Raw genomic sequence first — 26630 nt, 5'->3', positions numbered from 1 at the left:
GGTGCTGTGTATGTGGCTGTAGCCGAGGGCTGAGAGAACAGGACTATTTCAATTTTGGCAGAGTTTTGCTCTGAAATGAAGACTGCCCCAAATCAGTCCTTACGTGAATGCCTTCATTAGGAAGGGCAGAAGCTGGTCTTGCTGTGTTTTCACTTTTGCTATGACATAAAAGTGACCTACCTTAGGAAAATTCTGTCTAATGATTGTATTGTTTCATGAGATGTGTTCTTGATGTTGGCTTTCTAATAGATCCTGAAAATAAAAGTGAGAATGGCTTCACAGATCCTTTGAGAACTAAAGAAGCAGTAATAGCGATGGGAGCTTGAAATAATGGTACTTAATCAGAATGTGTGGCAACTTTGAACCAGCTGCTGTTTCCTTATAAATACTCTGATTTGTTGTAAATTAACATCTGACAAATTTGGATAAACACAGGGCAGAAAAATACAGTGCTCATTAAGCAGACATGAAATGTCGCATGAGATAGTGCAAAGCTTCTGTGAAATATAATGTGAGATTGTGTGTTGTAGTGCAGCTCACACAGGTACAGCCCCGGACAGGGTGAGACAGGAGACCCAGCACTTTGAGGACTCCTGGCCAGTCAAAACTGTCTCCTTTAAGTTGAAGACATGAGGCTCAAGCACCCTATTGAAAGTGCCTGTGAAGAGCTTTCACTTCCAGAGCTCCAGGGAAGGTCTACAGTAGAGAGAGCTGGAGCCTTCCTCGTCCCATCAAACGTGACTCCCTCTTTCAGGGTTTGCATAAATGACTTACAGCATCTAGACCCAAGCAGTATATTAGAAAGTTTTATTGCATTGATTACAGAAATCCTACAGCTCCCCTAGACTGCCCTAGTGAAATAAAGAGTCCACAGTAGGTAGGAAGAAACCTTCTTACGGACTATGGCAGAAAACTCTCATAATCATTTATTGTTAACCACACATAACCTGCACTATTGAATCACCCAACAATACCTGCAGTAAACTCATTATTGCAATAAAGATTTGAGCCTGAGCCTGTTTTTTGAATGGTCCCTTGTTCTGATTTGCTCAGTGTGTGCAATGGTGATTTTACAGCAAACCTAGGCAAGGTCTGCTTAATTATCTTGATTACCTTAATTTCAAAATGTAATTAGCAGTGTTCCAAATAAGTTCTGATTATGAAATCTGCTACACCTTGTCAAAAACTAGTGGGTATACTCTCCAAAAGAAGATCCATGGGCTAATTCTAAAGATTATTTTTTGCATTGGAGGTAGCAATATTTAGGCCTAAAATCTGTTGGTAGCAAGCATCTCTGAATTTCAAATGACTAAGTGTATTTGGAAAATATATATTTGGAAAACTGAGTATAGGTGTTCCTGCATAGCTTTGAGCACTGACCCTTTTGAAAATCAGTCAATAAAAAATGCTGGAAGACAGAAGAGAATAACAGTAAAGGAGTCAGAGTACCATTAAACCTGCAGACAAAGAAGATTTCCTGTATGCCTATGTCCTTTTTTTGACATTATGCAATCTTGATTTCTTTCATTTCATATCCTAATTCATTGATTATATCACATTGCAAGCTAGAAATTTATCCATTTTCAAAAGACTATTAAAAATATCAAGAAAGTTGAATAATGTGTTAAAAACAGGAGACAAAACCCAATGGAAGATGAAAATGCATGATTAAAAAATAAGTATATTTTCTGTTTAAACTTTTAACAGGGAGTTATGAACAGTGTTTTTATTGTTTGTTTGTTTGTCTGCTTGCTTGTTTTAAGACAAACAAGTACAAGTCTAATTCATAAACTAGCAAAGTGTGTAAACCCTTGCAAATTGTAACATGCAATGAAAGCAGCAGTTCAGTAAGCATTCCAGAGATGACAGTGGCAAAGGAATGGTGTAGGAAGTTTCTGTTTCCTTCCTTAAAGTAGGTTTAAGATTACATATTAATCTCAAAATTGATTATGGGTATCTCAAAGAGTTAATGAGTATCCTAAAACTGCCTGTTTCTCTTAATTGTCCAAAGGCCAGTTGCTCCTGAAGTATATAAAATATCAATGCACGAAGGTTAGAAGCACAGCTGAGACAGCCAGCAAACAAATAGCAGACAGGAACCAAATGCTGTGTCTGCTGGGAAAGATGCCAAAAGGTGTTTTTACCTTCATTCGTCTTTTCGTGCTCTTACTTGGTTTCTCTACTATTTGTCTGGGAGTCCTTTGCGTTTCCACAAGCTCCTCCACATGCAGATGTGGAGATAATGAGCTGGTGTTTTATTGCCTGTTAGCTTTGGGGTTCTTTCTTCTTGTGACTGGCATTTTCTGGAGCACCTTCCATGAAGTCTTGAAATACAGAGGCCTCAGCAGCATCTTCATTCAAAATCCCAGCTGTAGAGACCTACGTGTCAGCACCATAGACAGGTATGTGTTGCATACTGCCGATGATGAATTGGGAGGGCAGGATGTTGTTTTGTAAACATACTGTGAGCAGAAAGAGGCAATACAAGCTTTTTACAAAATAAAAAATATGTAGTCATTTGATTATATTTCTGTGGAGAGAACCGTAGGCCTAAATTTGATTCGCTAGAGCAAGCAGCAATGTGCAAACAGCAATTTGTGCAAAAAATACATAAGGTAAGGTATACCACAGGAAACGTGGCAGGTTGCACAGAGTGGTCCGAAGTCATGCATGAAGGGAGCAGGTGCAGCTACGCCGACTTCATGGAGCTCCTGCAGGAACATCATTAGTTCCATATCAACAGACAATTCCAGATGTCCTGCTGTGGGATATGTGCTCCTATTGCGTATTACCAATGAGGTACACAGGGAGCTTCAGCTCCCAATACGGTCCCTGCTAAAGTTTTCTTGTGCAATTGTCACCGCTATTTCTAAGCAGTCTGATGCTCTGAGAGAGAGAGTTTCTTAAACTGATTGGCGCTAGGCCTGACAAAATTCTTTAACAGGGTCCCTGGATACAAATTACTTTTCCTGGACTGTTGTGGAAACCGCACCAGAAACACTGACAATGGGTGCTCTAAAAGCATTACAAAAACAACATTCAGCAAGTTTTGGTTAGATACACAGAAATGTGCAAAATGTATTTTAAAACTGTGGAAAACAATTATTATTGTAATAATAAATAACTCACTAACTTAACCTACTTCGGACACGATCTCTTTCTTCTTCCAAATAAAACTTTTCTCGGGCACTTGCTGAAATACTCACAAGCATGAGTGTTTGTATACCATGAGTGGGAACCCTTTTGAGGGTGGCTCATCATTTTAGAATACTGTGCTTTAATAAAACATTTTGCAGAAAGACACAGGTAATGATTCCAGCTATGTCAGCTGTTTTATATTAATATATTCTGTTGATCTAAACCTACTTAGTTTTCCATTTACAGTTTAAGCCTCATCTAAACTTTAGAAACATAACAGACAAAGCATCTAACCAAGCTCTCTGGGATGAATCACATTTCACCAGGACATGTTTCTTTTGGTTTGCCTTTTTTCAGGCCTGACTTCTATCCTCCCTCCTATGAAGACAGCACAGATCCTGAAAAACAGACCTCCCCACTGCCAGTTGCCTCCACACTAAAACAGCACGAAGTCATCAATATCCCTCCACCTCCCTATAGCGAAAGCAGCACAGAGATCATCAGTGAAACTAACAAGCAGGAACAGCCACCACCATACGAATTATCTGTGCAGCAGCTATGGCAGCAGCAAACAGCTGACCGAGACTCAAACCCTGGAGCAGAGTTGAATTCTCATCCATCCACACAGGAAAACAGCTACCAACAGGATACAGACTGCCAGGGGACCTCAGAAAGAGCAACACCTGTCACGACATCTGAGACAGCCAGTGGGTAAAATACTGCATCTGTGAAGCAGGGAAAATTGGAAGAAGAAGTGTGCCAGTGATCCATAATAGTACACCACTTAGGGCAAAACTGCCCAGGAGAAGCACTGACTATTTCTGTGTTTGAGTAGAGTTGGAGGGGATATATATAAAGCTGCTTAGTATTTCAAAGCACAATGAATCTCCATAGAGACAGGATGTATCTTATAAAAGTCAACATCACTGACAATAGGAGTTTCTTGTGCTGCAAAATTAATGATGCATCATGCTGTTATCAATCTTAAATGTCTTGTGCCTCATAAGGAGTTTTGGCTGAAAGTCCTCATCTGTGATTTTGCAACATTAGCTGACTTGGGAAACCTATTAACTCAGCCTTTTGAATTTGTAAGTTATTTGTTGTAACTGATTATTTTTGTACCATACGCCTTTCAAGTTACTTGTTTTATTTTGGGGTACTAATAGCTGGTATTTTACTACTGAATTAATGAATAAATTTTGTAATTAAAACAAATGCTTTGTATTTAGTTTTACAATACAAAGTATCCATGATTCAGGATAAGCACACAACACAATACACTAAATACACCTCCTAGCTGCCAAACAGACAACCCTTGGTTATGCCCACAGCTCCTCAGAGGGAACTAGCAATTGCAGGAGGAAAATCTTCTTTGACTCCTCTGAGCTGCCTCGAAAAGCAGTTGCTTCCACTGCAGCTTACTTGAGACTCTGGGAACTAAAAAAGGAGTCCTGTATCCTGTTGCTAACACAAGTGGTTTCGTGGTTAGGGAACAAGTACCAGAAAGAGGACAGGCTTGGACTGATCCTTCCTCTGTTACATGTTTCCTTCCTTCCACAAAATCACTGAGGCAAATTTGCATCCAGGCCACTGTCATCTATAACTCCAGGCAACATGGAAAATATCATGAAGGTTCGCTTAGATTTAGACCTGCCACACTGACTATAGGTAGAGTTTTGGTTTTTTATAGAATCACAGAATAGTTTGGGTTGGAAGGGACCTTTAAAGGTCATCCAGTCCAACCCCCCTGCAATGAGCAGGGACATCTTCAACTACATCGGGTTGCTCAAAGCCCCATCCAGCCTGACCCTGAATGTTTCCAGGGATGGGGCATCTACCACCTCTCTGGGCAACCTGTTCCTGTTTTTGTTGCAGAACCAGCAAGACAGAAATGTTATCACACTTTCCAGATGCCCATATACCCTAAGACAGTAACTTCAGCATTTTGGCTGCATATACATTAGAAATGCATCACGGTGATGGTAACAATGGCTAAGGCCAGGGAAGTGACAATCATCACGTCAGTTTTTTCTTCCAAAGACTTTCATCCTTCATGGGAAGGATGTATAAACCTTAAGGTGATGTAAGGAGAAAGGAAAGCAGGGTAAAATGGGGTAGAGAAATGACAGAGAAAAGAAAATCACTTCAAGACAAGTTGAGGAAGAGAAATGTATTAAAACAATCACGGGCTAAAAAAGAGTCCCTGTAAAAGACAGAACCTAACAGAAGATGCCATCAGCATACAAATATTTTTCAAGGTGACTGAGAAGCGGCACAGCACAGAGTAGAACAGTAAAAGTCAGAAGAACACTGCACATTATTTCCAAACAAGCTGAAGTGAGGATCTCCTATGCCAAGTGACCTTGTTATGGTCTTACCTTCTAGCACTACCTTACCTGCACCCTGAAGTCTCTTGCGTTTTTACTCCAGGGCCCTGGACCCTGAAGGCTGTGCACACTGCACAAATATTGTTGCAGGTATCAACCACAGTAGATGAGACTGATTAACTAGAAGGTCTTCCATGGCAAAATGCTTGTCCCGCGCAAGTTCAACTTCTTTTTTTTTGCTGTGGAAAGCTAAGTTTTCCACCAGATAACTTTTAAAGCAAGACTACATGAGTGGGAAATGATTGAGACTACAGGTAGCTCTAAGACCAAGTACTGCAGGAGCACTGCTGAAGGTTGCTCTTGGAACAGCCTGCTGTAGGAAATGACATTCAGATTCTTTCCACATAATTTATGGACAATCAGGAAGAACTAATCCTCTTTTCCTTTCCCCCAGCCCCAGGGCAGTCCTGCAGCTCCCTTTTTCAGCTCCAGCCTTCTGCAGATGTTGTGAGCTCTCAATGGATCCAGAAATATGAAACTGAAAATAATTGCGTCTTCAACCTGCAATATGGAAGAAAGTATTTGAGACATGAAGTTTATTGAGATAAGGAGAAAAAATAGGTTAATACCTAATATTTTATTTGATACAACCTGTTTTTCAGTTTGTCTTTTCAGCTAATGAACTATCGGGCTATGAGTTTAATGGAAAACAGTGTGGGCAATTAGCTCAAAAATTTCAACAATCTTAAAACAGCAAAAGCTTTTAAATGGTTTGCTTTTGATCAAAATTGCCAGTATGAAGACATCTTTATCAAGAATAGCAGCTGAAAGTTTTAGATTAAAAGGAATTTTCTTTGGACTGGAGGATATAAGCAGGTCAAACTAAGGCTTCAGAACTGTCCTGGTTTGGCTAAAACAGGACCAATCCTCCTTTCAGTAGATTTTCCTTCAGTTAAGTTTCTCCTAAGTAACTGCAGTTTCAGAGGTTGACTACATGTTTTTCAGAGAGTGTCTGCTTTTAGAATTGATAATGCTTGATGTTTACAGTTGTTACTAAAGTAATAGCAGGACCAGTATGCAGAAAGGCCTATGTTTATTTTGATTCATGTGGGAACCAAGGTCATTGCTGGCTGTCGTATGGTCTACAAGTGAAAAGACACCTGCAGGAAAGTGTGGATGGGACAGGTGACCAAAAACTGACCAGCAAAGTATTCCATCCCATTCACATCATACTCGGTATAAAGCTAAGGGATCACAGAGGTCGGTCCTTCTTCTTTCATGGCCAGCATTGTTGCAGAATTCTACTTGTTCTCCTGCCTCTGATCTCAATTTGTGTATTCCTGAATCTGGTTTCTGACAGCTGCTGAGTCCAGTCTGGGACACCCAGGTGCTCACCCTGCCACATCAATGGTGTTAGCCACCAGGGCATGCAATTCCATGATCATCATTGGGAAGCTCAATATTGGTTTTGTGTATTTTTATTATTTCTATTATTAGTATTAATACTATTATACTGTTTTTCATTGTTAGTTTTATTAAAGTAGTTTTCATTTTCCAACCCATAAGTCTCTCCCCCTTTTCTCCTTTCCTTTCTGGGGAAGGAAGGGGTTAATAGAGAGCATTTTTCATCTGCCTTAATTGCCAGCCCAACCTTAAACTGTGACAAGAACAGAACAGGTTTTCTTTCAGTGTATTGACAACCTCCTGACACAGGTGACTGAGGAGCCAACCAGAAGGTGCATGGCTGTCATGATACTTACAATATCAGAAGAAAAGAGTGGGCATGTGAAGGCCTTCACTGCAGTGATCGTGAGATGGTGGAGTTCAGGATCTTGAGAGGAAGGAAAAAGGCAAAAAGTGGGACCAAAGTTAGCAGAGTGGACTTTAATCTCTTCAGAGATCTGCTTGGAAGAATCTCATGAGTTATGGCTCTGGAGAGGAGTCAAGGACAGATGTTTGATTTTCAAGGATCACCTCCTTTAAGCTCAGGAAAGGTTCAGTCTGACACGCAGAAATCAAAAAAGGCAGCAAGAGGCCTGCATGGATCACCAGGGAGCTCCTGACTAAACTCAGATATGAAGAGGAAGCGTACGGTAAGTGGAAGCAGGGACAGGTGACTCAGGAGGAATATAGACACTGTCCAATCATGCAAGGATGAGATTAGGAAAGCCAAAGCCCACCTGGCATTGAACCTGGTAAGGAATGTGAAGGGCAACAAGAAGTTTCTACAGGTACTTTAGGTGAAAGAGGACATGGAAAAGGCTGAGGTGCTCAATGCTTTCTTTGCCTCCATCTTTACTGCTAAAACCAGCCTTCAGGAATCCTAGGCCCTCAAGACCAGAGGAAAAGTCTGGAGCAAGGAAGACTTACCCTGAGTGGAGCAGGATCAGGTTAAGAAGCACTTAAACAAACTGGACATACACAGGTCCATGAGACGATAGGATGCATGCGTGGTGCTGAAGCAGCTGGGCCATGCCATTGCAAGGCCACCCTCTGTTATCTTTGAAAGATTGTAGTGACTGAGAGAGATTCCTGAGGACTGGAAGAGAGCAAATGTCACTCCCGTCTTTAAGAGAAGGAGGAGGATCTGGGGAATTACAGGCTGGTCAGCTTCACCTCAGTCCCTGAGGAGGCAGCGGAAGAACTAAACCCCAAAACCCTTGCCAAACTCATGAAGGACAAGAAGGTGACTAGGAGTAGTCCTCATGGATTTATGAAGGGGAAATGATGCTTAACCAAACTGATGACGTTCTACAATGACATGACTGGCTTGGTGGATGAGGGGAGAGCAGTAGATGTTGTTTGCCTCAACTTCAGTAAGGTTTTTGACACCATCTCCCGTAACATCCTCATAGACAAGCTAACAAAATATGGTTTAGGTAAGTGGACAGTGAGGTGGATTGCAAACTGGCTGAAAAGCCAAGCCCAGAGGGTTGTGATCACTGCCACAAAGTCCAGCTGGAGGCCAGTCACTAGCAGTATGCCATGCCCCAGGGGTCAATATTGGAGTCAATACTGTTTAACATCTTAATTAATGATCTGAATTATAGGGTAGAGTGCACCCTCAGCAGTTTTGCAGATGATACAACATTGGAAAGAGCAGCTGACGCACCAGAGGGTTTTGCTGCCACTCAGAGGAACCTGGATGGGCTGGAGAAATGGGCCGACAGGAACCTCATGAAGTTCAGCAAACCTGTGGGGGAATAAACACAGGCACCAATACATGCTGGGGCCAGAGGGCTGGAAAGCAGCTCTACAAAGAAGGACCTGAGGGTCACATGCTGGACAACAAGTTGACCACTTGCCAGCAACTCACCTGCACAGCAAAGATGGTCAGTGGCATCCTGGGCTGCATTAGGAAAAGTATGACCAAGAGGTGGAGGGAGGCGATCCTTCCCCTCTGCTCAGTACTGCTGAGATGCATCTGGAGTGCTGGGTCCAGGTCTGGGCTCCCCAGTACAAGAGAGACATGGACATACTGGAGTACCTCCAGCAAAGGACCACAAAGATCAAGGGACTGCAGCATTTGTCATACAAGAAAAGGCTGAGAGAGCTGGGAGTGTTTAGCCTGGAGAAGAGAAGGCTCAGGAGGGATCTTACTGTTTTCTATAAACACCTGATGGGAGACAAAGAAGAGAATGGAGCTGGGCTCTTCTCAGTGGTACCCAGTGACACAACAAGAGGCAATGGGCACAAACTGAATCACATCAAATTCCATCTGTACACTCAAGAAAGCTGTGTTGTTTGTTTTTTTTTTTAACTATGGGAGTGATCAAACACTTCAACAGTTTGCCCAGAGAGGTTTCAGAGTATCCACCCTTAGACATAATCCAAACCGAACTGGACATGGTCCTGGGCAACCTCCTCTGTCTGACTCTGCTCTGAGCTGGGGAACGGACTAGGTGATTCTAGTTCTGATGGACTAGATGGTCCCTTGCACCCTGAAGGATTCTGTGATCCTGTGGTTCAGGTGAGTATTGCCTTCCAAATTGCCTCTGAACACAGTGAGCTTCTCATCCTGCCAATCACTCTCTTAAAGAAGTGGCCACTCTCTTGGGCACTTCTCCTAAGGGAAAATGTAATAAACATTTAGCTGTGCTGGCAGGTGAATTTGCTGGTATTTTAAGACTTAGCTCAAACCACTTGATGCTGAAGAACAGATGCTTGAAGTCTGTGTGGTAAAAAGCCACAACCATGCTCCCCAATGAGACTATGCCAAACATTTTATTGCTTCTGGTCACGTTGGCACTCCACTCTTCTACCATTTTCAGTAACTCAATTTCAACTATTGTGTTTTTGTAAACTGTAAAAGTAAGTTATGTCAGTCACCAATTCATACTGCTCCAAATTTGCCCTTATTTTCCCCTAGTGTAGACTATTTATCTTAGATCGTGAGAGCAGTTACTACAATATAGTGTTATCAAACAGATAAGATTATAGACAGTTTTCTTTAATATTGAACATTATGAAATCATTCTTAGACTATGCTCCCTTCCCAGTTTTAATTCCTTTTCCTTTTTCCCTCTCTCAAATCCATTGTTGTGCTATTAGTATTCTTTTATCACGTCTCTCTCTTCCCAGCTGAATCCAGCAATTTGCCCTCTCCTAATCCTCTCCATCACCTGCTACCTCCTTCTCTTTTCCTGGGAGCCACCAAGCCTGGTCTTGGTCAGCCCTCTGCTAACGTACCTTGAAACTGTTGTCTCTCTCTCCAGTCTCTCCGGGTTCCTCTTTCTCCTTCTCGTTCAGTGTGCTGGGAGTATATCTTTGTATTGCTGGGTACAGAAAAATCTGAGGTTTTGGGAAACAGAATTACTGTCCAAGTAAATGTTTGTGCAATCACAGCTAAGCAACACAGGAATCTTGCAATTTCTAGACTTGATAAAACTGCTAATCCAACAATAGCCACAGAAGGGTCTGGGTCTCTGTCATACACCTAGACACTGTGTAAGACAAACACTCTTAATAATAGTGTTCCCTCTACTAGATGTATAGTTTGGTTTTAGAAGCCTTGCACTGCATCTTTGTGTGAGTTCATGTACGTTGCTCTTTTCCAAGCATCTCATGTTAGTAAGTAAAAGACCTTAGGAAATGCAGCACACTTTGTAAGATTATGGTTACAGTTCTTTCCCAAACACATCAGATAGATATGCACTGTACTTTAGCCTTACAAGCTTTTATTCATCTTCTTGCAGAGAAAAGCAATTACCTGCTGGAAAATACCAGCTGTTACAATTTAGCAGTATCACCAGTCATAAAAAAGGGATGGTAAGTGGATTTGGGGTTAAGCTAGTTCTGGAAGTCTGCTGTTTGACAGCTATTCAAAACCACACACAGACAGTCCTTTTCTCCATTTCAGTACAGAGGCACAATTATTGTTTCTGAAGCCCAGGACAAAGTGAGTACTGAGATTTTAAAATATATCCTTTGTTCACGAAGACTGCCTTCATGAAAGCAGACTGCCATCTACTGCAGCTAGTGCTCTAGTGACTTTCTGATAAAAGCACAAGTATGCTTGTTCACAGTCCTGATTTGTTCCTCATGAGCCTTTCTACCACATCTTGAGAGACACTTGGCTTCAGTACATCTTACTTTTCAGAGTGCAAATCCCAGTCCCAGAACCTTGGCAAATGGGATATTCGATACTATAGCTAGTCAGTTCACCTTGTGATCAAAAATTATTTCATTGTCAGAGAACATGTAAGAGATTTTAGAAGTTCTTGGACTGCCTTTCAGAACATGCTAAGTGTCTTAATCCAGAGTATGTCTATGCTTGACCATGTGCGATCCACTAGTTAGAAGCTTACTATCCTGCACCTAGAGGAGTTTGATCTGTAAGAAAAATGAAAGATTTGATAAACAAGGTCTCTGTAAAGATGAATATTCTTACATTGAAAAGCAGATGTCCAAACTGTGTCAGAATGCCATGGTCATCTCAAAAAAATTCTTTATAAAAAGAACTAAAGCCTTAAAATCTCTTTTGGTTTACGGGTAAGGTAGAACAGCATGTGAGAACATTAGTACCTCATTTGTGTAGAGTCAATTAAGTAGATAATGTAATTGTATTAAAGGCAGTTTTATTAGGATGCTTGAAAGTGCAGTGTGTCTTGTCCACAATCACATATTAAGACAGAAATACAGCATTACTCTTTATTGTGTATTAAGTGCCATAGCAATTTTTTGACAGAAGTGTTAGGAGAAATCAAAACAATTTCCTTTGCTGCAATATTATATAAATTGCACTAAAATTTGACAACCACAATGAATTAAAACTCACTGCAGAGAGGCAAGTTGCACAAAGCCACCTTGTGCACAAGTGACCACGCTGTTCCCAAGGAAGCAAAGTTTTCAAACAAGTCACATGCATAAAGTGTTTGTGTTCTTCTTCAGAGCACAGTATTGTAGCTAGAACTGCAGTATCATTTCACAAGCAGAAAAATGCTGATGTCCATATCCCCACTATCCTTCTCAGATCTATGCCGGGACATCTCTTCTTCCTTTGCACTCCCCAAATTTTTATTCCATGATCCACTGTTACAAGGAATCTAACAGAAACTGCGTCCACCTGGTGAATCAGACAAATATTTCTATTGAATTTATTACCATTTGTTTTCATTTCCTCTTCAATACACACTTCACTTATCACTTTGTGGTAAGCGGAGCATGAGTATTCCACAGACTTAAAAGATTTCCATAATAACTCCTTCATGAAAAATTGCTGAAAGTGCAGTGATTACCTTTCAAACACAGTAAGCACCAATATAATCTCCTGACATAAGGAATATTGCAAAAGAGCCAGATTCCATACCCAACATATTGCTGGAAGGACACAATCAACTTCTATAGCACAAATGCCTCCCTTTGGAGGAAAAAAACCAGAGTCAAATAATCAGGAAAATCTAAAGGCACAAGTCACACTGATATGCTTTAAAAGCAGGGGTAAAAAAAAAGGGGTAATCCCTTCTTTGAGAGCATGTGCAAGTCTGTATACAACACTACTGCCAGCGTGCATCTGTGAGTAATGGGAGAGAAAGGAGAGGAGGAGTGGTGTCAGGTGAGGAAAAACACCCTTTGCAAAGCTTAATAACCAGCCCTTATGCCTCAGACATGCTCTGTATACCTCTTCGTAAATCTACAAGAAGGTGACAAGGATCCCAAACAATATTCACCAAGCATGTCTTTGCTTTGCAACTCCTCCCCCTTTCTCCCTAACTCAAATTTCCCCACCCTTTATTACAGCATTCAAAAACAAGCAGTTTTCCTTTTCTCTCACATTGCTGACAACATTTGAAGGTTAAGGCCTCTTTCTTTGGTTATATCGTTACCTGAAATTAAGATACTGCAGCTAAAACAGAGAAGTCAATACACTATTGTGTTTAGAGATCAATGCAAATGAATATGCTCAATATTATATTGAATTTTCCTTCCCACTCCACCTCTATCCCCAAGAAAAGTTTTAAAATCATACAAGGCACAAATGGCTAACATATTTCAGCAAGGTCCTGCCTCCTCCTTGCTGTTCCTCTTTTGGCCCTGGTTTAACAATCTTCCGTGGCTTCAGGTGATGACAGTGGGTCCCTTTCGCCCTGTCCTCTCATGAATCTGAGATATTTTCAGTGCGATTGCTATAAGAGGACTCAGCACAGCCTAAAGAGGAAGAAATACATTGAATTACATAAAGCAGAAATATCAACAGACATCTTAATACTTATAAATCCCCTGTAGTAGTATATAATAATAGCAAATCATTTAATAATAATAAACACTGACACATTTACAGTGTCTATATTGTCACACTTGATATAATGAAGTATCATGCTTAGCATATATTTGGTAAAGCATGACACTAAGTATACCTAAGCTATGTAGAAAAGAGAAACTAGTAAATACACTATACTGATGATGTCTCTATGTAACAGGAATTGCGGCGCTCTTGTGAAATCTGCTGTACAAAACAACCTAGAAATCACAAAAGTAGAATTATTTCTATTCTGATGAGTGGAAGCCAAACAGATGAGATTTTCTCCCTACACAGACTTAACCCATGAAGCTTAGGGTCAGAAGGTACTGTAACAATTACGTTGACAGAAATCACAGAAGTCTGTTTCGAGTAATACCACCTGTAATTCTATTAAATAGGATAAATTCCAACAGAAGCAGCATGAACTCTCAAGTTTCAGGCTATAGACCTTATTAAATGGCTATATGTATGAAACTGCCCAGATGGGTGACTGCCGATAACAGCTATGATAGTACCCTATGAAAGCAAGTAAAATATAATTTTTCAAATAGCAACTGAATCTTCTCTCAGTTAATTAAATGATATGCGAAGATAAATTGGCAGAGCTGAGTTTTGCGTGAAAACCTTCTTTTCAGAGAATCATACATTTCACTACCAAACTAGTAAGGTAATTTTCTGACCCTCAAAGATTTCCCCCTCCTGCCTCCTTCAGATAAGCTACATTCTGGCTTTAAACCCGTCACGTTTAAAAATCAAATCAAACAAAACAGTAATTCTGGAGAGCTTCAATTTACAGATTTTTTTTAATAAGTTTAATATAATCAATTCTTTGAATGTTTCAGCCACCTAACAGTTTCTGACAGTATGAGGTGTTTGCTTTATTTATACAAATGATCAGACAATTAAATCAAGTGAGAAGACAAACTAACTGTGCAAGCAGAGTCATAGAATAACACCATGAATGCTCCATATTTGTAGATCTGTAGCTACTGAATAATCACTGAAGCACAATACAAGTCCATTAAAGTCAAACATACTTAGAGGGGATTAATATGCAGGTCACAAATTTGCATCTATGGGCAAATGCTGCAACAGTAAATATTAAAATGTGCCAATTTATAAGGTCTGGACCATATCATTCCTTCCCTCCAGCAACACAGATTAAGGAGAACTGAAAGAAGACCAAAGCATCTGAAGTCCCTCTGGCACTCCCCTAAGAAACCTCTTCCTTATTTAATCTAAAACACACAGGAAAATTTAAAAAGCAATCCTACTGACCAGCTTTGCTTTACCCTGTTTTCTTAAGCAACAAATCCAGTCCTAAGAAAAAAATCAAAACCAAACAAAACTCTACACAATGCTTTGAAAAAAACACATCAAATGAGTCTACATGACACTGATCTACATAAACAATTTAGCTGCTGCTCTTTCACCAAGTCACTCCAATTACTACCGAATATTCTGCTTGTTACAATGATGCTTCTCAATACAGAAAGTTCTATTTTAGTTCTGTCCTCTCACACCCCAATTTAACTACACTTTCTTCATCCTGCAGATGTAAAAAACCCAAAAGTGCATTCTCTTCGGAATCGGATTAGAATAACAAGGAATTAGAGATGTATAAGCCTTTTAAAAACTCCTTTATCTCTGCAATGAGTAGTTTACATTTCAGTTCTAAAAGATAAATCCCAACCAGCAATCATTTATAGTGAACATGACTCTAAATATCTTAAAGACATCTTGATTTAAAAATATTTTTCAAATTATTGTTTCTATTTAAGAAATTGTAAAACTTTACTATTGATATGTCAACTCAAAATGCAATCACTCTATATGTCAATAACTTATTTATCTCATGGAAACTGGGAGATATGGCATGTTATCCTTTAGACAAAATTTAAGAACTGAAAATTAACAGAACCGACTTAAATCAGAATTTTGCTTTAGTAATAACTGATAGAAGTTATACTTCTAGAAAAATAACTGGTAGGAATGAGTATTCATACCAGGAAATACATCAAACAGCAGGTATCTAACATAAGGCAAATAAAGATCAAAAGCCCTTTGCTTGGGAATAATCTGTACCAGAGCTATCAGTGGTGTTCATTGCTGCTTGGCTCACGGAGCATTTTTTATCTCTATGATCTTGCAAGAAAATTCTGTACAACTCCCTTTCTTGTAGTCAAGTTCTCAGGTAAGATTTGCCTCATGATGCATCCCATTTAATAAAGGCTCACGCAAGGCTGAAATGTACCTGCTTGCAGGTTAAAAGCTCAGCATGGGTCTGGAGTTTGGCTTTACAAAATATTTTTCTCAAAATAGGTGGACAAATGCCATCTATATGCCAAGAAATACCTTGTGAAAATCTACTATGTGTAGCACTTACACTAAAACTTGCCAACTTTCATCAAAAATTCATGCAGTTCTGATGCAAAATTATCTATCCAGACTTTGTCTGGAAAGCTCATGAATCTTTTCTCTTCAGTCCCTCCCCCAGCCTGCACTGAATTTCAGTCTTGTTAGGAAAACCAAATGTAGGTGAGTTTCACACAGTCTAGTCATGGACATTTTCTACAGGTCTCGATTCACTTTTCCCAGTCCAATGTAAGTCTCAAAACCAAGTTGTCCCATCAGTCTGCTCAGTGAAAAGAATTCTGCAGAATTTATCCGGGAAAAACAAACAAACAAAAGCTCAGAGAATGATAATACCCTCAAATAGTATCCAAACATTTTAGTGAATGCCAGATAACGACAACTCTCTTTTACAGTTCTCAAACCTTTGCTCTGTCTTCTCTTGCTGTACTGGTACGCATTTTGCATTCAGCATCATGTTCACCAGTGTTATTAAGTGAATGTACAGGGTGGAACACTAGGAACACACAGTCAATTATTTCTATATATGTCAGTATTTGTAAAACATTAAACACTAAACCATTCGCTCCCTGTATTCTGGGATCACAGGGAGACATAATGGAAGGCCATCTGAATTAGCCAGTCTTAAAAGAATGTCCTACTGGGGAGAAAGATCCAGCATCGATCAGCTAAACCTTGTGTGACCGCTACACAGGTATTTAGGTAGCTGAATTACTAATAACCAAAATGACACTTCGGTCAGTAATTATTTCAGAACAAACATTCAGACCTTGAGACAGATTTCTAAGCAGAGCTGGCATAGTACGACATGTTCCAGAAGAATTCACTTCCCTGGAACAATCGTTAATGCCTCAAAATTGAAGAAACAAGTGGGTTAATACACCATGAAGTTGTCAAAGAAGGGCTATAGTTTAACTTTTGCAGCTCGTTAAAGATAGATATGCCATGTGTTTTCCATCTCTGAATCTTCCCTCCATAACAACTGCTGACAAACTCCAAATTCTACCTCTTCAGTTGCTTGTCTATGAGATTTAGTATCAATTAAAGTAGTCCAGTTCGTAAAGGTAGCCTTGAGAAAAACATGCTTGTAGAATGATTTTAAGTCACCAAAAGCTGTAACTGCTAGGTGGTTGTATAAATTATGATAAGCCTTGATGTTTCAGGCATGGGCTAGAAATCCTTTTCTCTCCTCTTAAATTAATTCTCAGTCCTTCTCTTTTTATCATTTAAACATTACACAGAAGGTTGCTCAGAGAGGTCAGGGTAACTGAGAGAGCTCTAAGTCCTGGAACAAGGGCACAGAAGAATTGAGAAATAACTCCTTCCTTTCTTACCTCTTCATGCTCCCACATCCTTTTTCCTTGCTTCATGTGACTACTTAAAGCTTCTGTTAGCCCTTTATAACCCCAGCAACAGAATCACTGTCACATGAACTAAGGGAAAGAAAAAGAAAGGCAGAAGAGAAGGGCAAATCCTCCAAAACATGTTTTGATGGCCTTACTATTAGAAGAAGCTTTTCCTTTGGCTTGTAATGTATTTTAAAATGTCAAACCAATACACTTACACTAAACACTAAAGCGATGGAAGAGACACAATGAATGCACTGAAACAACTACAAAGTGAGCCCAGCACTAAGATCACACAGTCTGGCACCACAGCTGTACCTTCCTGAGGGCTTCCACCATAAGGGATCAACACATAGCTCAGCTCAGAGTGCCTGTTTGGGTCTTGCATTCCAAAAAACAGAAGCCTGTGGAAAGGCTTATGCTACAGCCACCCATTCTAGAAGATCTAAGCAATGTGGATAGCCTGGTTCATTGTGCAACAAACTGGACCAGCTCTGTAACATCCACAGCACTGGTGGCGTTCACTTTATTACCATGAAGCAGCACACTGGCCATGACAAAAATGAAACTGACCTCTCTACTCTTATCCATGGTCTGCCTGCTAACCCAAATAAAATTACAATTATTGTCAGGAAGCCAGCTATTCTGCCCCTAGCAATGGAGGAGGACAGGCATGAGGAAGGAAAAAGACAGGAGGAAAATGTAAACTGAGTGGTGCATGAAAGCATCTATGTTTGCAACAGATTAGTTCTTTTCTAGTATATCCAAAGAGCTTTGAGCAAAGATTAGGTTTAATGAACTCATTTCCTTGACTCATTAAATATTTTATAATTACTGTCACATGATGTATTTTTCCTATGTTTCTTTCCAGATCCAGCTGGTTTAAAATTAGTTCACTATAAGGCCTTAGGCAGAATCAGAAGCTAAATTACCTGAATAGCACAAACATGCTGTGTTACCTAAGAGTGTGATCAAACAGATGGAAATCTCAAATCTCCATATACCACATCTCCTCAAAGAAAATCTTATCAATTTTAATAGTAAAGGCAAAACTTTATATGATTTTTCTGGATCGTACTGTGTGTTTTAATAGCCAACCAGAGCTATGCTAAAAGACCCAATGCTTCAAAAGTAAACAAGAGGCAATAATTTTCTAGCAAACTGCACTTGTGCTTAAGGTTCTAAGAGTGTCCTGACAGAACCCTATAGAAACCTTTAATTTTATCCCAATTAAGTGATATTGGACACAAGGCCTTCTGGGTTATTGATTTCAGTTCCCTGCACTTAGACACACTCATACCATAAACAATCGCTTTATATAATCACTCTATGTATACACACAGTCATACATAATCACAATCCTTTCATATACTGACCAAAGTCCACCTGAAAATCAGTTTGTTTTCTCCTCTGCTACCTGCCATCCAAAAACTGTTTCAAAAATTCAGTCTTTGATGATCAAGACACTTTTTATCCCAATGATTTTTCTTTTAATTGGCTTGCCTTTTTGGATGAAAACACAAAGAAACAACTCCTGCCCCAAACTCTTTGCTCGGCTGCTGCTCATCCAATGATTCTGCAGCTAACTACCATGTAGTTCTAGTTAGTTCACTAGTCCAGCAAAAGTAATTGCAGTATTCATGATTCACTGCATCCCGTTTAAAGACCACCTGGTACAGACTGCATAGCTCTATGTTAACATCTATTGATTGCTGTTGCAATTCATATAATGAATAATAACATACTGTAAACAGAGTTAGTTAGTCCATATTCAGAACAATCCAGATTACTCACTACACTATTCCCAGAGCATTTATCCTGCAACAGTAGTACAATCATGTTGTTGAAGGACACACTGGTTTTACAAATAAAACAATTCAAAACAACTCTGCATGAGTCATTTCTTTCTTGGTCTTCATATATGAAACTTCCTGTTTGAATCTTACCCAACTTCGATAATATATCCAGGTGGCTAGACAAAGGACAAGAAGATACTAACCATGTGTTGGGATCTGCAAATAATGAATAATAACCTATAAAATGAGGCTATAAACGAGCCTAAAGGTCAATAAATGCTTATTTTACTACTTCATGCCCCTTGAACATACCTCTAGATTTTACATCTGTGTTAAATTTAGCACAGCTAATAACTCTATTAACTTTAGAAAAAGATACATGCCAACGCATAGAGGTCCAAGACTTCAGATAGAACTTTGTCATTTCTTATAATGAACTGAACTTCCTGAAATTGCTAATTGGATGCCTATTTGACAGTTTAAAATCAAAGAACTAATTTTTTTAAGGAAATCTTCCAAGGTAGCTGGAAAGCAATTTTCTCACGAATGCACAGTGATGAGGCGCATCACCAGTGACAAGGAGCATCACCAGTGACAAGAAGCACCAACAGAGTGGTCTTCCATTCTAAGGGGTACATTCCAGTTTCAGAAAAACGTTGGGCATTGTTTTCAAGACTTGTTTTTAGAACTAGATTGTATCAGCACTATAAATTACGTAATCTTAAAATGCTTACATTGAATTGTTTTTAATACACTTTGCACAGAGCATGATGGTCATTTTTCTTCATTACTCCTGATTTTCACTGCTGTTGATACTGGCTTATAGGAAGAACTGAACTACTCAGAAAAAAAGCAGCCACTCCTTATCTCCCAGGTGATCATGAAGCTGCTTCTGCCAATTTCCTTCGATCGTTCAACAGCTAGAAGCCACTGCTATTCACATTTATCTATGACCTCGAACTTCTAATTATTGGCATAATTTACTATTTTCCCTTGGACTCTTATGTTGTTGATCAGGCAGTTGTCTATGCTTAATTTATTCTAGGTGGAAAGTATTAACAATTAATTGTATGAAAGACGCTACTAAAATAAGATTTGGGTGACCCTTATATTTATTAATAGCTACTGTTTGGCCTACATATAAATTGGAACAAAAGGTCCTTATGAGCCTTGCTTCTGTCTGGTTACAAGAATGCTCTTACAGAAGCTCTAACGTTTCTGAAGAAAAATATAAACTTAAAGGCAATAAGGCCTGGGAATCAGCTCTTCCCGTAAGACTCATGCAGAGTTGCATGTACTAAAGCACAACAAAGTATGAGGAGAGCTTCACTTGAGTACCACTCACTTGAATAGCTCCCTGGGGTCAAAATTAAAAGGCACAGCTCTGACTAGCCCCAATAGTGCTTCAAAGCATGTCAGACTTTCTGTTGGGTATCAAACAAAAGTAGGGCCTACTTTGAGGTAAGTGAGGTAACACTCTCATGGTAGTTGAACCTGGATGATATTAAGCATTGTTACAGATCTCTGTCCACATTTTATTCCAAGGGTTCATCATAGAACAGCCCAGGTTGGAAGGGATCTTAACAGATCATCTGATCCAACCTTTTGTGGGAAAGGAACTATGGTCACACACAGAAGTACAGCATCTCTAATGTGAATTATTAATTCTGTCCACCTCAAGTGAACAGTTATTTTTAAAAGAAATGTACTTGTATATACTGTCTTTACACTACTTCTCAGTTCACACAACTCAGAAAGTGCCCTAATGTCATATTGGTGTTTCAGGAAGGTGTGGTTTAGATTTCTGCTTATTTGTGGAAGATTCACCATCAGCAGTCACACTGTCAAAGAGAACAGAAGCAAACTAGAAAAACTTGAAAGCTACTGAAAAGCTGGCTGATTAATTTTAGAAAAGGCTTTGCTTGAAAGGAAAAGGGGAAAAAAAAAAGATGCCTGATATGAGGCAAACTCAAGCTAGTTACCACAATTATTACATAAAATGGCACTGTAACACAGATATTTATTTCTTGTGAAAAAGAGTCAAAAAGATGTCTTAAGGTATTTTTGCCTTTGGTTTCTGGTACTGACTGGAATGTAATCAGGCAAAAACATGGAGCAATGCAAAGCATTCATCTTCCACTTGTCTATGTAAACAATAAAAGTAAAGTACTGGAAGGAGGTGGTCCAACAAGGAGAAGCAATGAAGTATTTACTTAAGCAGCCAATCATCAAATAATTTTATGTCTTCATTTATGATACAAAAAGTATGGAAGAAAGTTTTTTCTGATCAGCTTTTCCAGGCAGAATGCAATGATACAGAAAATGTAGTCATCTACCCAATTACAACGATCAACTACATTTAAAGAAAAGTAGGCATTTATCTCAAATGTAACAATTTCCTTAAATATTACATATAAGGTATACACTTTACATACTTCTTTATGTCAGTGCTCTTTGAATAACTGGTCACTTATTAGTATGTTGACCATGCCCCTATGACTGAAAGTAAATAGGAAACAAAGTACTTAAAACTTCAAATCTGTCACAGCTCTTCTAGATGTACACGTGTCAGCATGAATCTCAAAGCAAACTAAACAATAAAGGAATTACAATATCAGGAAAACTATGCTGCCTCTCCACAGCAATGCTGTTATCTGAAAAAAGAGTTTGCTATTCACTCTTTTCCATATATTCCACTGAAGATTATCAAATGTTGTCCTGAGAAAATTTTAGTTACTTTTGTACTAACATCAGGATCTCCTGAAATCAAATTTAGGTACTCCCTTGAAATCCACCATCTGCCTGCAGGATACAATCTATGAGCTTGCAGGTCCTAGTGCCCTGATGTTGCTGGCATGTATCCAGCCAGGGCAAGGAAAGAGTAGCAGTGGGAACCGTCCAATGCTATGCAATGAGAAACCAGGTAAAGAATTTATTGCATTAATCAAGATGAAACTGCTCTTTGTCCCAGATTTTGTGCACATGGCAAGAGATGAGGAGGGTGTTTACAGTACCATGTATTTCCTGAGGCAGTCTGATTGTTAAAACGTCTGTCTGCACTGCATAACTGCAGGAAAGTCCCTGCACCAAGTTTCAAAGCAATGACATTTCTACCCCTTGGATTATCTGTTCACTAGTGAGCATCCTGGATAAACAGCCAAAAGTGTAACAATCTGACAGGTTCTGGTATATATATAGAAAATGGCAGGACATTCCTCATTTTCTAAGGATAATCTCTTCTCCTTCCAATCTAGTCTCTTCACAAGTGGAAAATTCACTAAGAACATCTGCTATTTTCCACTCATTTAAAAAAACAAGTGTTAAATACTGGGCATTCATTGTAGGTTAGTTGAGGAGACGCACAAGCCTGAACTGCAAGCATGTCACTTCTCTCATATTGTATACCTTCTAACAAGTGAAGAAGAACAATCCATTGATGCAAAAAGGATTCAATTTTAAAAGGCACATTCTCATTTGTAATTAAATAGTCAAAAGTTAAGCTAGATGAATGCCGCAAGTATCTGCTCTGTCATTTTTTATTATTTTTTGTTGGGATTCATTAGACAGGAAACGTGTTCAGATCACACTTTTTGTGTCACGTATCACAAGTTTACTGTAAGTCCACTGCAAATCTCTAAAATGAACTCTTAGTCTGTCTCTTACCATGACTTATTTTCATTTCATCTATGCCTTGCCTACATAGCACAAAGAACCATATTTAAAATGGTCGGCTTAATTGCAACTGATGAACAATTTGTGCTGTAACAAAATTGACATAGCTGCAGTGCACTGACCTTGGTTGGCTGCCAGGTGCCCACTGAGCCGCTCTATCACTCCCCCTCCATTCTTCACTGACCCTGGTGACTGCGCAGTTGGTTCCCCCACATATTCTTACTCCTCCCTCCATGCTGCTGTTGCACAGCGTCTTTTACCCTTCTTAAATATTTTATCACAGAGTGGCTACCAACATTGCTGATTGGCTCAGCTTTGGTCAGTGGTGGGTCCACCCAGGAGTCAGCTGGAACTGGTTCTGTTCATCACAGGGGTTGCTTCTGGTGTCTTCTCACAGAAGCCACCCCTGCAGTCCCCCTGCTACCAAAACCTTGCCATGTAAACCCAATACAGTAGCAAGTGCAAATGAGGTTGTAGCAGTGTTCTTCCTTGGTCAAAAGATATCTATGACCTTGCTAGCTCGCTAAACCTGAATGCACGGAAAATCAATAAAATTGCCAAAAAATGGTCCCTTACTCTGTTGGAGACTTAACATTATAAGTATTCTATCCAAGGAGTTACTGAGGATACAAACTGTTACTTTAAGAAAAAGCACATAAAATCAATAGATCGTATCTGCAGGAATAGAGTCTGCAACATGTCTGGAGAAACTGAAGCACTTTTCATGACTGATATGCAAATGTTTAATAGCATAAGAAGAAACTTTCTAAGTTTATGGTGGGAATCTGGTGAAAAAACAATGTCAAACATTTACCTAGGGTTCAAATGCATTAATGCATTTGACAGCTATTATGTTTTGGGAAATTTGCATTTTGATTTACTAGAAGCCAAATGCTTATCTTCTCTTCCATGACACATTCTTGGTTCTCTCTCTTGTTGTATATCACAGCATGAAGGTGTTTTACCAGGAGAAATCTGAGAGTTTGAAATATGATTTATATAATGAAATGTTTTAGGCTTCTGCTGGACTATACTGCAACTTGCTCTCAACCTTCACTCTTCTTAGGAAGGAGTCTGGTTATGATATGAGATAATTCCCAGACAGCTGCAAGTCTTTCCCTTACAAGGAATCCCTACATTGTTTAGACTCTGGCATCCATATTTCCTAACTGTACGCTCATTGTGAGGAATCCCTGGGATGCTGTAACTAAGCGATCCACAGATAACCTGCTTGAAAAATAATTATCTTTTTTTTTAATACTGTTCTATAATTCAGATTACAACACCTGCAAAAAAATGAGTGAAAAATTAAACTAGCATGTCTCCTCTTAATAGACTAGAAGTCATTGCCCAGCATTTATCACTCAGCATTTCAGCCCTTGACATCCCTGTTGTGTTAGATATTACATAAACATATATTAAAACTCCTGGTCCTGCCTCAAAACGTGTACAGTCACATGATTAGGAAAATCATCCACAAACACAGCAAACAGGGGTCAAAGTGCTGAGTGTTCCTTCTGATTAAAGATGAAAACATGTAGCCGTTGCTATTGCAGAGGAAGTGAATTACTTATTGACCTATTACAATGCTATTGCATTACCTGTGGTTCCTTATTGTGTTGGCTAGGATCCTTTTCATAACTTTCTGCATAGATCCGGAGAGTAGCTCTCACATGGCTAGAAGCACTCATTCTGAAGATGAGCCTGGAAGCATCTGAAAAAATAATCCGCAGCCCCTATGGGAGAAGAAAGAGCAGCATATATGTAAGGTGGCAGCACCTTTACAAACCACAGTTCACTGCTTTAAAATAAAAAGTGAAAGGAAGAGTCATTTGGATGCAATTCCTCTTTCCCTGTAACTTTGGACAACTTGGTTTATTACTCTTTTTCCCCTTTCTAAACACTAGAAATGAACTTGTGTATTCCCTCCCACTCCTCGTAACAAGGACTCTCTTACTGCTGTTTTTAATTTCTTTAGCTGACCTGTTCTTCCTCTGTGTGGCAGAGCAGAAAATCAATGCCCTGAGAAATAGTTACAAGATCAGTAAGGATCAGTGGCCTAAGAAATAGCTACAGGATCCAGGATCAAAAATCAGTTGTCAGTAGTCAATACAAAAGACAGGATCAGTTGCTACCTGTCACAGACCATGCATCAATATCTGATTACAAGAATTTCAACAAGAGTCTGTAGTACAACTTGCAAAACTTAAGGGTTAATTAATTGCAAGTACACTAATTAATGCACATTAACTGTATGTACAACAAAAAGGATTTATTATTATGAATTTGCTCTTTGCTCCCACTTTCACCTCTTTTGTTCTTTCCTTCTCCCCCCTTTCATACTGTACGTAACACATTCTTCTACAGACCACAGACCATATACTTGGATCCACAGTTGACAGACTTTCTGTACAGGAAGGCCATTAAGGCCAAAGGACTAAATTACACAGTAAAATAGTTGTAGTGTTTCAATACTGTACCAATTCTGCACTAACACACAGTCTAGTTCCCTTTCTGTAAATGGTACGCTTAGCTAAGTGCCACCTCTGCTATGCCACTGAACTTTATCTCCCCTTTCAGTCCTGCTGTTGGCAAATGTCTAGCACGTACACTGAGATCCTTGTTACTTTTGTTTAAGGGGCAGTAAACTATTTTAAAAATGAGAAGAGAGAATTAAGAGAGAAGCATTTTATTCTTCCAGTTTTATCAGCAGCTTGAGAAGACACTGATGTTAGCAACATAGTGCTCCAATATTCCAAAGTAGAAGTAGAAACCTTTGTTTCCTCAGGTATATGTCAAAACATCTTCAGCACTGTGTAAAGCATTGTTTGGCTGATAAACACAGAATTACAGAATGGTTTGGGCTGGAAGGGACCTTTAAAGGTCATCCAGTCCAGCCCCTGAGCAGGGACATCTTCAACTACATCAGGTTGCTCAGAGCCTTATCCGATCTGAGCTTGAATGTTTCCAGGGATGGTGCCTCTGCCACCTCTCTGGACAACCTGTTCCAGTGTCTCACCACCCTCATCGTAAAAAATTTATTCCTTATATCTAGTCTGAATTTACCCTTCTTTAGTTTAAAACCACCACCCCTTGTCTTATCACCACAGGCCCTGGTAAAAAGCTTGTCCCCATCTTTCTTATAAGCCCCCTTCAGGTACTAGAAAGCTGCTATAAGGCCTCTGCAGAGCCTTCTCTTCTCCAGGCTGAACAACCCCAACTCTCTCAGCCTGTCTTCACAGGAGAGGTGCTCCAGCCCTCTGATCATCTTTGTGGCCCTCCTCTGGACTCGCTGTAACAGGTCCATGTCTTTCCTGTGTAATGCCCATTAACACTAGAAAATATACAACAGGAAAATACCCTACATGGATAACGGGTTGGATTAGACGACCTAAGAGATATTCTCCATGTCTAACTTTGGTGATAAACATGACTCTTTTTTAGCTGCTAGCATGGTATTATATATTAATTTTAACATGTACCAACAATGCAAATTTATCTAGCAGTTTCAATATGTACAGCATAAGTGTCAAAAAGAAATAGCTTACATTCAGAAGACTGAACTTTAGACACTGTTTTTCTAATATTTGCTATCAAGCTAACTTTGTAATAAGATGGTTCACTTGATGCTGATGGGAGTTTTGTCATTGATTTCAATAGAATCAAGATTTCATCTTGGACGCCTAGAATTATACAAGCTGTTACAACCTGATCCTGTGAGCTGTCTCTTGCTGATTGCTCATTACACTTAACTTTATGACAGTGAAAAGAAAGATGATAAATTGAAACAGTGTGATTTAAGCATCAGCAAAGCTTTTCACTCAGGAAGGCCACAGAAATTAATGACAGCTATTAATTTTTTATATTCCCCACTCTTTTCTGGAAATTATACCTAAAAGGCATGAGTTACAAACATTTGTTAAAGCCAACAAAAACCAGCCAAAAACCCTGTTAGCAAATAAATATGAAAAAGCATTGCCTGGAGAATAACCTGTGACTCTGCACCTTGTGTAAAGACAAAATCAGTTTATCCCCGCGTGTTACAGAATACCCAGTTTAATGTACAGAAGTTTTCTTTTTTGACATTTTTGAGCTTTTGTGGTCAGCAAGGTCAAAGCAAGCTGGCGAAACTGCAAGCAGTCTACTTACTGTTTGTCATAGTGATATTTTTTCACCTGACATAAGCTCCATTAACTTAAAGCCACATACTTGCTATTTATTATATAGAAGGTGTCAG

At 39.4% G+C, this 26630-nt stretch overlaps 2 protein-coding genes across 2 annotated transcripts in view; one reads left to right on the top strand and one right to left on the bottom strand.

Moving 5' to 3' along the window:
* The first annotated feature begins 2124 nt into the window (after positions 1-2124).
* On the top strand, positions 2125-3853 carry TMEM252 (transmembrane protein 252). The gene is made up of 2 exons (XM_009698504.1): positions 2125-2402; positions 3496-3853. Exons 1-2 carry the CDS (start codon positions 2125-2127, stop codon positions 3851-3853), a joined length of 636 nt encoding a protein of 211 aa, XP_009696806.1.
* An 8932-nt stretch (positions 3854-12785) lies between these two features.
* Positions 12786-26630, bottom strand: part of PGM5 (phosphoglucomutase 5) — a 73262-nt gene continuing 59417 nt past the window's right edge. Inside the window, exons 10-11 of the mRNA XM_009698502.1 lie at positions 23995-24129; positions 12786-13112 (exon numbers count right to left, since the gene is read on the bottom strand). Coding sequence (XP_009696804.1) covers positions 13023-13112; positions 23995-24129 — 225 coding nt within the window. The 3' untranslated portion in view covers positions 12786-13022. The remainder of the gene's footprint in view (positions 13113-23994; positions 24130-26630) is intronic.

Source organism: Cariama cristata, unplaced genomic scaffold (genome assembly GCF_000690535.1).
Source record: "Cariama cristata isolate BGI_N322 unplaced genomic scaffold, ASM69053v1 scaffold2034, whole genome shotgun sequence".
In the NCBI taxonomy this organism is placed as follows: domain Eukaryota; kingdom Metazoa; phylum Chordata; class Aves; order Cariamiformes; family Cariamidae; genus Cariama; species Cariama cristata.
Note: the sequence above shows the minus strand (reverse complement) of the source record. Positions and strands in the feature narration are given on the sequence as shown.